Genomic DNA, 15,010 nt, shown 5'->3' with positions numbered 1-15,010 from the left:
CTGAGATATAACTGTTAACCTCCTAAAATAGAGATCTAGTGTTGTGGGAAGTCAGGGACCTCGAACGGAGACCCCAAGGCTGGAGCTGAGGCAGAAGAACACAAATTGTGGAGATTTCATGGACACTTATCACTTCCCCAGTCAGTACTCTTATAATTTCTTATGCCTGTCTTTACTTTAATCTCATAATCCTGTTATCTTCATACACTGAGAATGTACATCACCTCAGGACCACTATTGTACAAACTGATTGTAAAATATGTGTGTTTGAACAATATGAAATCAGTGCACTCTGAAAAAGAACAGAACAACAGCGATTTTCAGGCAATGAGGGAAGATAACTGTAAGGTCTGACTGCCTACAGGGTCAAGCAGAATAGAGCCATATTTTTCTTCTTGCAGAGAGCCTATAGACAGATGTGTAAGTAGAAGAAATATCACTGAATTATTTTCCCAGCAATGAATATTAATAATTGAGACTCTGGGAAAGGAATGCATTCCTGGAGGTAGGTCTATAGACGGATTGTCTGTCTTATGCGGTTGAGATAACAACTGAAATACACACTGGTCTCCTGCAGTACCCTCAGGCTTATTAGGATTGGGAAATTCCAGCCTGGTAAATTCTAGTCTGATCGGTTTGTCTGCTTTCCAACCCTGTTTCCTGTTAAGATGTTTATCAAGACAATGCCTGCACAGTGGGACAGAGACCGTCATCAGTAATTCTAATTTTGTCTGGCCTTGTGATCTTTATTGCCCTTTGAAGCATGTGATTCCTTGTGACCTACTGCCTGTTCATACACCCCCTCCCCTTTTAAAATCCCTAATAAAAACTTGCTGGTTTTACGGCTCAAGGTCATCATCACGGTCCTACCAATATGTGATGACACCCCCAAAGGCCCAGCTGTAAAATTTCTCTCTTTGTACTCTTTCTCTTTATTTCTCAGATTGGCTGACACTTAGGGAAAATAGAAAGAACCTACATTGAAATATTGGGGCCTGGTTCCCCCAATAATCTAGTATATTTTGATGGAGGAATAGTGAAGGTAGACATGATGGGTGCTTCATGGAGAAGAACTGGCCATGTTTGCAGACTGAACAACCTCAGGATGGCACACTTGCCCCTGCAACCACACTTTGAGTGCCCTGAAAACTCAGAATCCTAATGTAGTCCCCAAAATCACTGACCTTTAAATGAGAAATTCAATAGAAAGTGATGTTTTTCTTAATTTTTAAAGTACACCCTGGGTAGTACAGTTAAATCACATGGTGGAAGAATATTACATTGAAAGTCCCTGTTGGAAAAACATAAATTTGACCCGTTTTTCTTTCAAATAATATTCCAAAGACTGATATCTGTCTGTTCATGCAGCGTATAGCAGCAGAGTGGATGAAGTTGATTCAGAAGCACTAACCATTGTTTGTGAGCCAGGAAAGCAGCAAGAATTCTGATTGGCATTGTTATTTATTATTTTTGAATGCTGATGGTGCATTTACATGACACAGTCTTTCCTGTGCTTATTGACTTTCATAAATGAAAAGGCTCTGCTTTGCTGACTATTTAACTGGTAATTTAATTTTCCTAATGACTTTCTTTACAGGAACTGGATTTTGAAGCCAAAACAAGTTACACACTACGGATAGAAGCTGCAAATAAAGATGCCGACCCCCGCTTTCTAAGCTTGGGTCCATTCAGCGACACAACAACCGTGAAGATAATTGTGGAAGATGTGGATGAGCCCCCTGTGTTCTCTTCACCCTTGTACCCTATGGAGGTGTCAGAAGCTACCCAGGTTGGGAATATCATTGGTACTGTAGCAGCTCATGACCCAGATTCTTCCAATAGCCCTGTGAGGTAAAAAGTCATTGCTCTCCTTTTCTATGGTTTTACAAACAGTGCATCTTTATTCACAGCTCTTGTTTTATGCTATGATGCTTCTTTGTTCATAACAAATAAAAAACTATATATATATATATATATATATATATATATATATACACACAGAGAGAGAGAGTTATAACAGCAGAGGTAAAACAGGATTAGAAACATACATTTTACTAACTCAAAATCGTCATCTGATTATCAAGGCCATTATCATTGAGCCATATTTTTAGGCATCCATTATTATCTACAAGCCATAGCTTATGTTTCTATTCAAATAATTATCCTGAACCTATTTTAAAGCAAAGCATGTTCAAAAATGAAGTGGTGCATGTTTTAGTTGTAGGATATGTGCATATGTTAGAAAAATAATTGTATCAGCAATTCAAATTAGGGACTAATTTGAAAACAAATCATTTTATTGATATTGGTCTACTTGAACAGTATATATTTGTTCAGTTTAATATTTCCACTTAAAAAATTAAAAAAAAACTATCCACATGTAAAGACTATTAAGAATATCCTTTCAGTAGTCTTGTATCAAGGCTAGACACTGTTATAGCCAGATAATATCTTTAATACTGACACAATGGTGATATGTAAGCATTTCAAAATATGTCAGCCTTACATTTTGCACTTTTTAGCTATAATTTATAATCTGAGATCTACATGTGTTTTTGTGTGTATACATGTGTTTCTGTGTTTCTGTGAGACTTATTTAAGTTAACATTATAAAAAATAGAATATAATTGAAATAAAATGTCTATTGTATTATATGTCTTATTTGGGTTTGTAAGTAAAATACTTCACTTTTCAACATAAAGGTTTGATTTTGATTACAAAGACTATAAGGTAAAAAAAGAAAAAGAAAACACAATGATTATTTTATATTCAGATATGTTCAATTATAAGCTATCTACAGATTTTTAGATTTAAATAATATTTAACAATGGTAAGTGCTTTTCAGCTAACTTTTGAGATAAGTCTGGACTTTGACTCTAAATTATCATGAAAATTACTTAATATTTCTTGGTTTAAAAAAGCCCATAATATTTCTTTCTAAACTAATAAAGTGATTATATACATTTATACACACACACATATATTTTAAAGTAGTATATATACATATATGTATGTATATATGTGTGTGTATATATGTGTATATATATCTATATATGTGTGTGTATATATGTATATATACATGTATATATACACATATATATACACACACATACACATATATATAAAACCGTGTAAAGGATTGGTATAGAACAATAGTTATTTAAAAAATGAAATCATACATATTATGTCCTTATCTAGACAGCAATTTCAGAATGTATTGATGATTATACTGTTTTTAATGTGGTGATAATAGACCATTTCTGAGAATATAATCTGTGCACAAGAATATTTATGAATCACAAATATAGCAGATAGAATAAGCCTTCCCCTCTTCTCTGTAATTGCCCTGCCTTCATGGTCAAGAAAATTTCCTGACTGCAGTTCAGCCCCACATACCAAGTTATATTAATTTGGGCAAACATGAGTGTGAGTTTTGTTATAGCATTCCATCTCTTAGTGAAACCTTAAATCTCTTGCCCTCATGAACAATCAACCACAGCACAATTACTGGCATAGATTAGCTGCTTAGGACAATTTGGTTTTTGCTTGAATCATTTAATTTAATGGAAAGAGAGACATGCTTTCATAAAGTTGGAGATATGGAGACAGAAAGACATTAATATATATTATAATTTACTACTAAAATGAATGATGGAGCCAGGTGGGATGACAAATGCCTGTAGTTCTAGCTACTTGGGAGGCTGAAACAGGAGGATCACTTGAGACCAGGAGTTCTAGATTGCAGTAAGCTACAATTGCACTTGTAAGTAACCATTGCACTCCAGCCTGGACAACATAGTGAGACCCCTGTCTCTAAAATAAATAAATGAATGAGTAAAATGAAAGGATTTAAGAATATTTTCATTGATTGCATTGATATTTTTATCCTGTTCAAATTCTTCTATTACCCAGTCCCTTGTTGTCATTCTGTTGAAGCCTTTCATAGAAAATATTTTACTTTTTATAGTATTTTTGTTGAAAAAAATGTCAATATTATTGTATAGTAATTTGAAGAAGAAGAAGGAATAGAGGGCCCAAGTGGAAGGTGACTTGAGAAAGAGCAAGTAGTGACTAGAGAGAGATGAAGCGAGCTCCAGGTCTGTTCTCTGAAGCACAGAGGTCAAAGGCTGAACTTCTGATTTTGGAAGTAAAAATCTCTGTGGTCTTTATCAGTGAAAGAGTACCTACCCAGCACCATATTTTTTACCCCACTTTCATTTCCTTAAGAGTAATGACAGTGACCTGAAAGTTCAAGTTAGTATTAGCTTACATTGTTATCTCACAAATAGAGAAATAGACAGACTTTGTCCCCAGTGAATTAAAATTTTATTTTGAATATATGGATATTTCTTTTGCATTTGTAGAATTAATTTCTTGAGTCACATTTAATACTTACATACTTGAAAGTTTTTACATGATTTTCATAAGGTCAGCACAATTATTTGCACCTTTTTTTTTCTGCATTTGTCTTTCTCATACTTCTCTTCCTCTATCCTTTAATATAATATCCCTTAAGAGGTCAGTCTCTTTATTTTATAATTTGTTGAGTCTGCATTACTCTCATACATTCTCTTGAAGACTGGTTTCCTTCCCAGCACTGCTGTTTGTGGAATGACCTAGGAGATGTCACCTTGCTTCCTATGTTTTTGTATTAGCCAGCAAAAAGGAAAAGTAACTGATGCTTTATCCCAGGATTTTCTGATGATTGACTAAGAGAGAGAAAGTAAATGAAGCTTTTAAACTGTGAATCATGACTTAAATATTACCATGTATTATCATTATGTATTGCTATTATTATAGGTTATTGTGTTTTCATGCCATTTTAATTCTGAGATTAATGAAGTCAGTAAAAGAGACATAGCATTTTATACGCAACCATATTGGCAATCTATATTGCAGGTTGTCTTGTACTCACACATATTCCAAAAGATATAACATATTGTAGGGCTTTTTGATGAATATAAACACGTATTTGCATTAGGCACTCCAATAACTATCAAAATGTAAATCCTGTCTCACAATATATGTTTAACATAATAAAACATATGTTAATGGATGAATAAATAGCACAGTTTTCTGAGGTACTAGGAAAAGTGAATCTCCAGATTGAGATGGGGCATGAGGAGCCTTAACAATTGTGAGCTTTGTGCGTTACACCTTTAGCAATATTGTAGTTCTTTGAGGAATGAAAAAGCATTTTTTGTTTTGTTGTAATTGTTTAAAATTAGACCAGTAGGGTTTGACTTGTAAAACAGTATAGCCAATAGGATGATTAGTTTTGAATTTATTGACATTCTTTGTTGTATAATACTGAAATTTAGCATATGTCATTTATGTTTGTAATATTTTCTGATATTTGAGGCAATAAGTTAAAATTCTAGAAAATATATATTTAGTTGCCCCCCACAAGGCAAAGTTGATATTGTCTTCTTACATGATCCCTGCTTTGCACAGCATTTTAAAATGTCTACCTACTTTACTGAAGTACCAACCAAAGGTTATGCATAACTCTTCTCTGTGAATCTGCTTTTTCCTTAAAAAAAGACTGGGGCACCTACATGACTATTGGAACCTGAGCATTTTGATGTTCACAAGTGTAGTTGTCATAGATGGAAAGATTAAGCCGAAAGTCCAGTAAACCACTATTTCATGTACACTGTACTGTCCTTTTGTGGCAGGGGGTGATATGTGGAAATAAAACCATGTGTAAACCAAAATTGCAGTTAAAGCCAAGGGTGGAAGTTAGTTGATACTTGAGAATACTTAGAGGAAATTTTTTTTTTTTTTTTTTAGGAAAAATGGGTAATTGAGGGCAAGCATGTTTCTGGCTTGTTATTTGATAAGTAGCTGTTTATCACATCATGTATTTTGGCCCTAAGTACTCAATATTGGGCTTTATCTCTTGAACTTGGAAGGACAGATTGTGGTCTGTTGATTCTGGTCATGTTTCTGAATGATAGAAACTTCACTTCTTTGATTCTCATCCAAGATGGTAAAAGCTGTAAGAACACCCTAAAGTCTAGAGGATTTGACTCATTTTTCATGTCAGCATTGGCAGACTGATCAATGACGGAACAGGCATTCGTTAAAAACCTGTGTTATGCAAGGCACTGGGGAAATGCTAATGAGAAAACAAAGATAAATAAAACATTTCCTCTGACCTCAAGGAATTTATAATCTGGATGAAGTAATAAGATCTCATAAAAGTTAAACAATATGGGGAAAAATATGCCAGCACTGTAATATGGCAAACTGTAAGATAAATAATCAGCACTCCAAGTTCAGGCTGTGAGATTTCACGTGAAGGAGAGGTAGAGTAAGTAGGGCTTCAAGGGATGGCAAGATTTGGACAAGCCAAGAAAACATCATGCAAAATACATTTATGTTTTATTTGGTTATATCTTAAAAGCCTAGTACTAAATTATGAAATAAGCAAATTCATTTCTGCAGGCATCACAGCAAACCCAAAGTTCCTATGCTAAAAATGACCAATGAAATGGAACATGATATTATTACAAATAAGATCAGATATGAATATAGGAAAAGAAAAAGTACTAGGCATCATTTTAAGCATTTCTAATAATCTAATTATAGAAATATGTTTATATTTATGTTAAAGGATTCTTGGATAATATTTACCTGTGGGCTTTTTCAGCATTCCTGGTATTGTATACCCTCACATAAAAACTGGTAATAGTATATCAGAAATTCCTTTTTGTGACTAGTGTGAACATATTTGAAGTATTTGAATAATTCAATGTGTATTTTTTGAGTAGCTTGTATTAATGCATTTATGTGCACATATGAAATCTAAATTATTTGTGAATATCTATTTTATTCTAAGAAAATTAGCAAGCTGATAACATAACATACAGAAAAATAATAGCAGCAGTAAAACTGATTAACTTAAAAAGTAGCAGATATTAAATCTGTGAGAAGACTATAAGCTGTACTCTATTTCAAATGCTGCTCATTTTAGCATAACTACCACTAAAAATGGAAAAAGAGAGTATATGTTCATGTCTGGTGAAAACATAAAGTGTTAGAGTAGTGTACTTACTATCCAGAGATAATTTTTGTAGAGTTAAAGTTTCTAGGAAATGCCTAATTTATTTGAGCCATCTTTTTCTCCTCTCCTCTCCTCTCCCCTCCTCTCCCCTCCCCTCACCTCCCCTCCCCTCCCCTTTTCCTCCCCTCCCCTCCCCTCTCCTCTCCTCTCCTCTCCTCTCCTCTCCTCTCCTCTCCTCTCCTCTCCTCTCCTCTCCTCTCCTCTCCTCTCCTCTTCTCTCCTCTCCTCTCTCTTCTCTCTTCTCTTTCTCTTTCCTTTTGCCCAGCTGGAGTGCAGTGGTGCAATCTTTGTTCACTGCAACTTCCTCCTCCCAAGTTCAAGCAATTCTTCTGCCCCTGCCTCCCAAGTAGCTGGCATTACAGGCATCCGCCACCATGCCTGGCTAATTTTTGTATTTTTAATAGAGACAGGGTCCCGCCATGTTGGCCAGGCTTGCCTCGAACTCCTGACCTCAGGTGATCCACCTGCCTCAGCCTCCCAAAGTGCTGGGATTACAGGTATAAGCCACCACCCCGGCCGTTTTTTCATGTTTTATTATACTGCTGTAGAATTACAAAGCTCTGCTGTCAGCAAAGCCTTTCTTAGTTACCTTTTTGGAAGACTCCAGGTAAAATAAATTCATTGAAAATTACATTTGTTCTGATTTGTTTCTTACAGTATTTTTCATATCTAAAATACTTATTGAGGGCTGGGCACGGTGGCTCACATCTGTAATTTCAGCGTTTTGGGAGGCCACAGCGGGTGGATCATTTGAAGCCAGGAGTTTGAGACCAGCCTGGCCCATGTGGTGAAGCCCTGTCCTTACAAAAAACACAAAAATTACCCAGGTGTAGTGGTGCATGCCTGTAATCCCAGCTACTTGGGAGGCTGAGGCAGAAGAATCTCTTGAAATCAGGAGGTGGAGGGTGCAGTGAACTGAGATGATGCCACTGCACTCCAGCCTCAGTGACACAGTGATGCCCTGCCACACACACACACACACACACACACACACACACACACACACACACGTATATTAAAAATATAATGTATAATTTATTAAATAAAATACTTAATGAAAAGTCACATTAATAAAGGAATACAAAAATTCAATGTTCTTGGTGTAAATGGTAGAGAATTATTCATGGGGTTAAAAAGTTAGGGAATATTACTTTTTATCATGTACTGTCCTCTCAACATTCTTTAACCATAATCAACAGAAATTGGCCATGGTTAATTAAAAAAAGAGAAGTTTATTGGAATAATTGGGTATAGCTCAAAGAATCAAAGGAAAAAGTTGAATGACCAATCTTCAGAAAAGGAGGAGTAGGGTTCCTCTGTAAATACTTGTAGCAGGCTCTTCAGAATGTGGCAACTGTGATGAATCAGCTGCAACTCTTTTCTTGCAGCTCTCTGTTTAAGATTCACATTTGCTGCAGAGGTTTTGTTTTTGTTTTTGTTTTTTTGCATATATTGATATATGTGGCCGTCTCTTCTCCAAAACGTTTTGGACATCTTGAGTGCCATGAAGATTGCATATGAGATTTGAAAAAGTTTAAAATCCTAAAGGAAAATTGTGTTGACATAGTCAGAAGAGGGGTGAGCAAGGTGTCTGCTATCATTAAGTTCAGAAATCAATAGTTCATTTTTATTCTTTTTTTTTTTTTGAAACAAGTCTTCACTCTATTGCCCAGGCTGGATTACAATGACACAATCATGGCTCACTGCAACTTCCGCCTTCTGGGCTCTGGTGATCCTCCCATTTCAGCCTCCCCAGCAGCTAGGACAACAGGCACATACCACCACAGCCAACTAATTTTTTGTAGAGCTGGGGCTTTGCCATGTTGCCTAGGCTGGTCTCTAACTCCTGAATTCAAGCATTCCACCCACCTCGGCCTCCCAAAATGCTGGGATTATAGGTGTGAGCCACAGGGCCCGGCCTCAATAGTTTATTTTGAAGTTTACTTATCATTAAATTCCTAAGAGGCAAGCATTATTATTACTATGTTCTTAGAAATAAATACATCCCTGGCCACATAGTTAGAAAATATGGTTCCAGGATTTTAGCGAGGTCTATATCAAACCTGTACGATCCTTACAGCAATCCACATAGACACACGCAAATGCCCACACGCATACTGACAAACTTTATGGTAGATTAAATTTTCAATTCAAATTATTCATCTATTTCAATTGATTAAACTTGCTGATGCTTTTTTATTACATTATCTTTTGCCACTTTGGGAGTACTGATGATATATTTGTGTTAATCTAGCTCACTCACCCCCACTTTTTGTTTGCGAACACTGATATGCAAATTAATAGCTGGTGATAAGAATGCTACCTGTGAATATAAAGAAGAACATTTTAATTGATCTCTTTAGCTTATCAAATAGCTGCAGGATAATCACCGGTATTTATTAGGGAATTCATCTTGTAACAGATGTTCAAACACTGAAGACACACGGATGTATGAGATACGGTCTTTCGCAGAAACCTTCTTGTTATGTGGCTGTAGAAGAGATCTCACATGAAAACTCATTTAAAAAAATTCAGTGTTAGATCTGAAAATGATAATTAATCTTGTAAACCTTTCTCATTGAACAAATGAAGAAACAGAAAAAGCACAGATGAAAAGCCCCAATTAGTACAGTAGGTTAGTGACAGGGTCATGGCCAGAAACACTGTCCCTTAATCCTCAGTCTTTGGTTCCTGGTGGTGTAGCACAAGGAACATTCGGTAAACTCCATGGATCACGCACCCTGCAGGTTTTCTTTAAAAAGCATGACTTCTGATGTAATTGGAAAGGCATGCTGCTTTAATGCTACTAGTTTGTCTTCAAGGAATAGCAGGACTGAAATAATTGGAAAGGAAGAAAAACAGGGATACAGAATGACCAACATGAGAAAAGGCACAGAATTGGAGATGTGTGTGGTATATATTTGTTCACCAATTAATACATCAGTTTGACTGGTTTTGAGTTTAGATAGGAAAGCAGAGGGGGATAAAAACAAATAGAAGCTGAATTATAGAGATGTAGGTGGCTGAAACTACAATTAATGTATATGCAACATAGTATGCTGGAAAACTGGTTCAAATAGTCATGATTCTAAATCTTGGATCCAACCCCCAACTGTGAAATTTTAGAGTCCAGTACTGAAATAACCTCAATCATAACATATGCTTGCGTTAGTTAGAAATTGTGCTTGGCTAGTAGCAGCAAAGCTTAACACTAATGACATACTAATGAGAAGTCTGGAGCTATGCTCTCAAGGACTGACACCTTGGCAGTATAATGCCATCAAGAGCCTTGGCTTCATTTTTTCAGCACTTGTCACCGCTTATTTACAATATGGCTTCTGGATCTCTTCCATTGTGTTTATCCCTCAGGTGAGAGAAAGGGGAAGGGCAGAAATCAAATACCAGATAAATTAACAACTATCACTCATGCTTTAAGGAGTTTTTCAATTAGGCTGTAGGCTAAAAATGTATTTTGTACTTCATTTCCCAAAACTTAAATAAAAAGACACCACATCTACAAGGGAGGCTAGCAAATATAGTTTTTCAGCTGGACGTATGGCTGACTCTAACAAAAGCACAGTTCTCTTAACAGGACGTAAGAGAAATATAATTATTAGGTATGCAAATGGAAGTTTCTGCCACTATATGACTTTACATATTTGTTTGAGAATTAAGGAAAGAAGGTAAACTACATTTTAAATATTACATCCTGCAAAGAGAAAAGTTCAGAAGGTGGGGTAATTTGGGGAAAAGGTTGATAAATTTGCTCATAAATATATCGAGATTGTATTAGTGATGGTACAGGCATCTATAAAGCAGTGTACACAAATCTCAGGAACTAGTTTGAGACTGGATATTGAGATACAGAGCTGTCAGCATAGTAAGTGGATGGGGCAGAGGCTTAACTGCTGTTGCAGCAAAAATATGGAAGTGATCTCTCTAATTGTTCACTCCAACATACGCTAAAGGTAGCCAAGTATTTTAGGCTGTATTTTGCAGAAGCTAGAGAGATTGTTCTAAGTCCACACACCACTAATGGCGTCAGAAGTTGCACTGTAGTTGGTGGTGGTTCATGATTAGGAAATCCCCTATCCTCACACTTCTAGTTCAGCCTCCAATGAACTCAGGCAACTGCATTTCTCAAGTCCCTGGGCCAGTCAATCCACAACATCAAATAGTGTGTCCTCTCAGACTTCTTTTAGGGCCTTTCTTCTCTTGACTCAATCAGCCCTCCCACATTACTAAGGCAGAGATATTTTACACTTCTCATTCTAAAAAGTATCTGTATTTTCTTTATTTTTCTTACCTAAGGATTTTTTTTTCTCAAGCAACTTTATGCATTAGCTAATGCTTTATACAACAACTTAAGGTTTTTGCATGTCTAGAGGGACTGGTAGAAATAGGAAACCCCTTTAGTACTAGGTGATCCCAAGTCCTTGTCATTAAGAAATGTAATAACCAACAGGACTGTTCTGGATTGTCAGTCTAAACCTCATCTTTGCCAAAGCATCCCATGTCTTCTCAAGTCAATACCTTTCTGCAAACATACCCTGACCTCCTTCATAACAACTTCTTAGTTTCTTCCTCAATATTTATTATTTCAGTTGCAAGTTTAAAAAAATTGTTTATGTAATGTATTTCCTGAAATAGTATGTCACTTGCAGGTGCTCAAGAATAATTGCCAAATGCATAAATGAATAAATGGAAGACATAAGGAAATTATAACATCATAAATTACCTATTTAGTGAGATCTAAGTGGGAATTATAGTTATTAACAAATACACACAATTTAGAAGGGGGGCCAGACGTGGTGTGTGGTTCAAGCCTGTAATCCTAATACTTTGAGAGGCTGAGGCAGGAGAATTGCTTGAGCCTAGGAGTTAGGGACCAGCCCTGGAGGCATAATGAGACCGTGTCTCTAAAAAAAATACAAAAATTAGCTTGGCACATGGCCCACGTGTGTAGACCTTGCTCCTTGGGAGGCTGAGATGGGAGGATCACTTGAGCCTGAGAGGTTGAGGCTGTAGTGAGCTCATGGTTGCACCACTGTACTCCAGCCTGGGCTACAGAGTAGATTTTGTCTAAATAAATAAATAAATATATCTATAGGGGAAGCTGCAGAATTTATAATTCAGAAATGATAAATATTTGAATGATAGAAACTTTTGTGGCCCACGTTTTTTCAAAACAGATAGAGAAGGCCTAGGTTATAACTAGATCCCTAAATTATTTGTGGTTTTCTGTGAGGCAAATAGTTGTTGGAGACATTTAGCATATTAAATAAATTCTCCACTTTAATGTTTTTTATTCTAATGCTAAGATCTTTGAGACTATTGATAATAGAGGCAGGTGTTTTAGTTATTGACGTTAGCCCTGTGGGGAATTTCATGAATTCATTTAGACCAATGTCTGTCAAGTTCAAGGCCTTTTTGCTTTTAAGAATCTAGACATTTATTTTTTCATGAATATTCAAACATTATCTCAGTTATTAACTTAGAGATTTGACAAAGAGAACAATTCAGGCTTTAATATTGGCTCAATTGATGCATGAATGTATGGGTTCTAATCTCATTAAGTTACAATCCTCTTATCAAACATTAATATCAGCTGTCATATTGCCATTGGATATTACTTATATAGAAGTGTATTTTATATATTTATATTGGTTGCATACATATATATATGTAGTATGTAAGTACATGTATATATACATATGTATACATAGATACACACATAATCCTGTTCTAAGTAAACATATTCCACCCTGTATCTCACAGTAAATGCAGCTATGAAACCTGGATAGAGTGGAGCCATCAGAACTCTGAAAAGTAAATATTAGCAGGTAGTTTAGTGAAGAAGGGTACTACAAAGTATCTCCAAACCTGTGATGAGTTTACCATTATTTTCCCTCTACTGTCCCCTGTCCTGGAGTAATAATTAGAAAAACATTAGCAGAATAAATCCGAAGCAAGATGAAGAAATAAAACAATAAATATAAGAGCAAAAAACAATGCATTTCAAAACAAATTATACAGAAATCAATAAAATTAAATGCTTGTTTTTTTGAACAGACCTAAATATTGATAAACCTCTACCAACACTGAAAAAGGAAAAAAAAAAAACCCAGAAAAAATGATAAATATTAAGAACAAAAGAGGAGATGTTACAGACCCTGCAAACATAAAAAACAGAATAAGAAAATACTATAAACAAGTCTACTGACATAAAGTTTATAATTTCAATGAAATTGGGCAATTTGGAATAAATGGATCAATTATTCAAAAAGTGTTAACTCTCAAAACTCAACATGAAATAGATAACCTAAATAATCCCATAACTATTAAATAAATTATAATTTTAGTTAAAAACTTTCTGAAAATGGAAATATTTGAGCCCAGATCACTTCAGTGACAAATTTTTACCAAACACTTAAAGAAGAATTACCAATTCTACACAGTATTGTTCAGGAAATATAAGAAGAGGGAATGCATCCCAACATTTTTACACAGCCTTATTCTTACTACCAAACCAGGCAGACGTAGTACAAGAAAAGAAAACTTTGATCAAGACTTTCATGCAAATATTTTCCACAGAACATTTAGATAACTCAATCAAGCAATATATAAAAGAATAATTCACCATGATAAAGTAGGGTTTATCCCAGAAGCATAAGATTGGTTTAATATTCAGAAGTTCATCAATATAATTCATCATATTAAGAAATTAAAGAAGAAAAAACACACTGTCAGATAAATTGAAAAAAATGGGGGAAGCTGGCTCTCCTGCCATGAGGACACTCAGGCAGTGCTGTGAAGAGGAGTCCATTTGGCAGCACCAGCTCGCCATCCATGCCATGCACATGCCATCAATGTGAATAAGACACTTTGAAACTGGATCCTCCAATCCCGGTCAAATCATCAAATCACGGTTGACCCAGCCAACATTGACTACAACCTTCTGTGAGATTAAGAGCTAAAACTGCCCTACAAACACACTTTGAAATTCCTGACTCAAACAAAATAAGATATATTATTATTATTGTTTGATGTCACTAAGTTTGATATATTACGATGTAATAGGCATATATACAGGAGTATTAATAATGAGGGCTCATAGTACATAAATTGGTAAGAGAAATGTGAGGAAATAAAGGCAAACTGATTTTAAGAAAATGTTGCTAGTGTCAATAAATTGTAGATCCCTGTCAGGATGGAGAATTGCTGGAGTAGGACGTGGTGAACAGAGAGTATGCTTGAAGTAGAGTTTCCAACAGTAATGCGTATATTAGAGCTGACAAGTCAAGGGTATGTTCATAAGAATCCATGACAACTGGAGTAAAGGAGCAAATCAGGAATCAAGAAGATGAAGAACATGAAAGGCCATTATGTTTAATGGATCATGAGTGTAGTTGAAGCAGTTACTAATCATCATGTCTAAAGTGGGTATATGCTTTTTTTTTCTGTTTGTTCTTTTGTTCGTTTGTTTGTTTAATTGTTTGTTTTTAAATGAGAGCCATCTCACCCAACCAGAAAGACTGTGAGAGGAACCTGAAGATGATCATCATGAGGGGAGGGTGAATTTTGTGTATAAAACAAATAATATAGACAAAAATACAAGTGGAGCAGTAATTTTTCACTGCTGAAAAAATATTTGGATTACAGATATTTCGAGAAAAGGCTTTTACATGCAAAAATAGCCATGCAATCTCAGGGGTTCTACTTTGAAACATGTCTTTAGAATCCTCGTCAAGACCACTGAGTAAGATTTAAAAAAAAAAAAAAAAGAAAAGAAAGAGGGTTAATAACAGGTTGGTGCTGTCAGAACAAAAGATGTTACTAAGTATATACAAATGGGCAAGATGTTTACATGTTTCATTTTAGAAGGGTCCATAATAGTGAGCAGGGCTACCAAATATATTGTAAATGGTTTACAGGAGTCAT

At 35.5% G+C, this 15,010-nt stretch overlaps 1 protein-coding gene across 4 annotated transcripts in view; it reads left to right on the top strand.

The window, feature by feature from the left end:
• CDH7 (cadherin 7) overlaps positions 1-15,010 on the top strand; it is a 129,981-nt gene that overhangs the window by 89,252 nt on the left and 25,719 nt on the right. For all 4 annotated transcript variants that reach the window (XM_045378317.3, XM_005586498.5, XM_045378318.3 and 1 more), the window contains exon 7: positions 1,598-1,851. In XM_045378317.3, coding sequence (XP_045234252.1) covers positions 1,598-1,851 — 254 coding nt within the window. The remainder of the gene's footprint in view (positions 1-1,597; positions 1,852-15,010) is intronic.

This window comes from Macaca fascicularis, chromosome 18 (genome assembly GCF_037993035.2).
Source record: "Macaca fascicularis isolate 582-1 chromosome 18, T2T-MFA8v1.1".
NCBI classification, from domain to species: Eukaryota; Metazoa; Chordata; class Mammalia; order Primates; family Cercopithecidae; genus Macaca; species Macaca fascicularis.
Note: the sequence above shows the minus strand (reverse complement) of the source record. Positions and strands in the feature narration are given on the sequence as shown.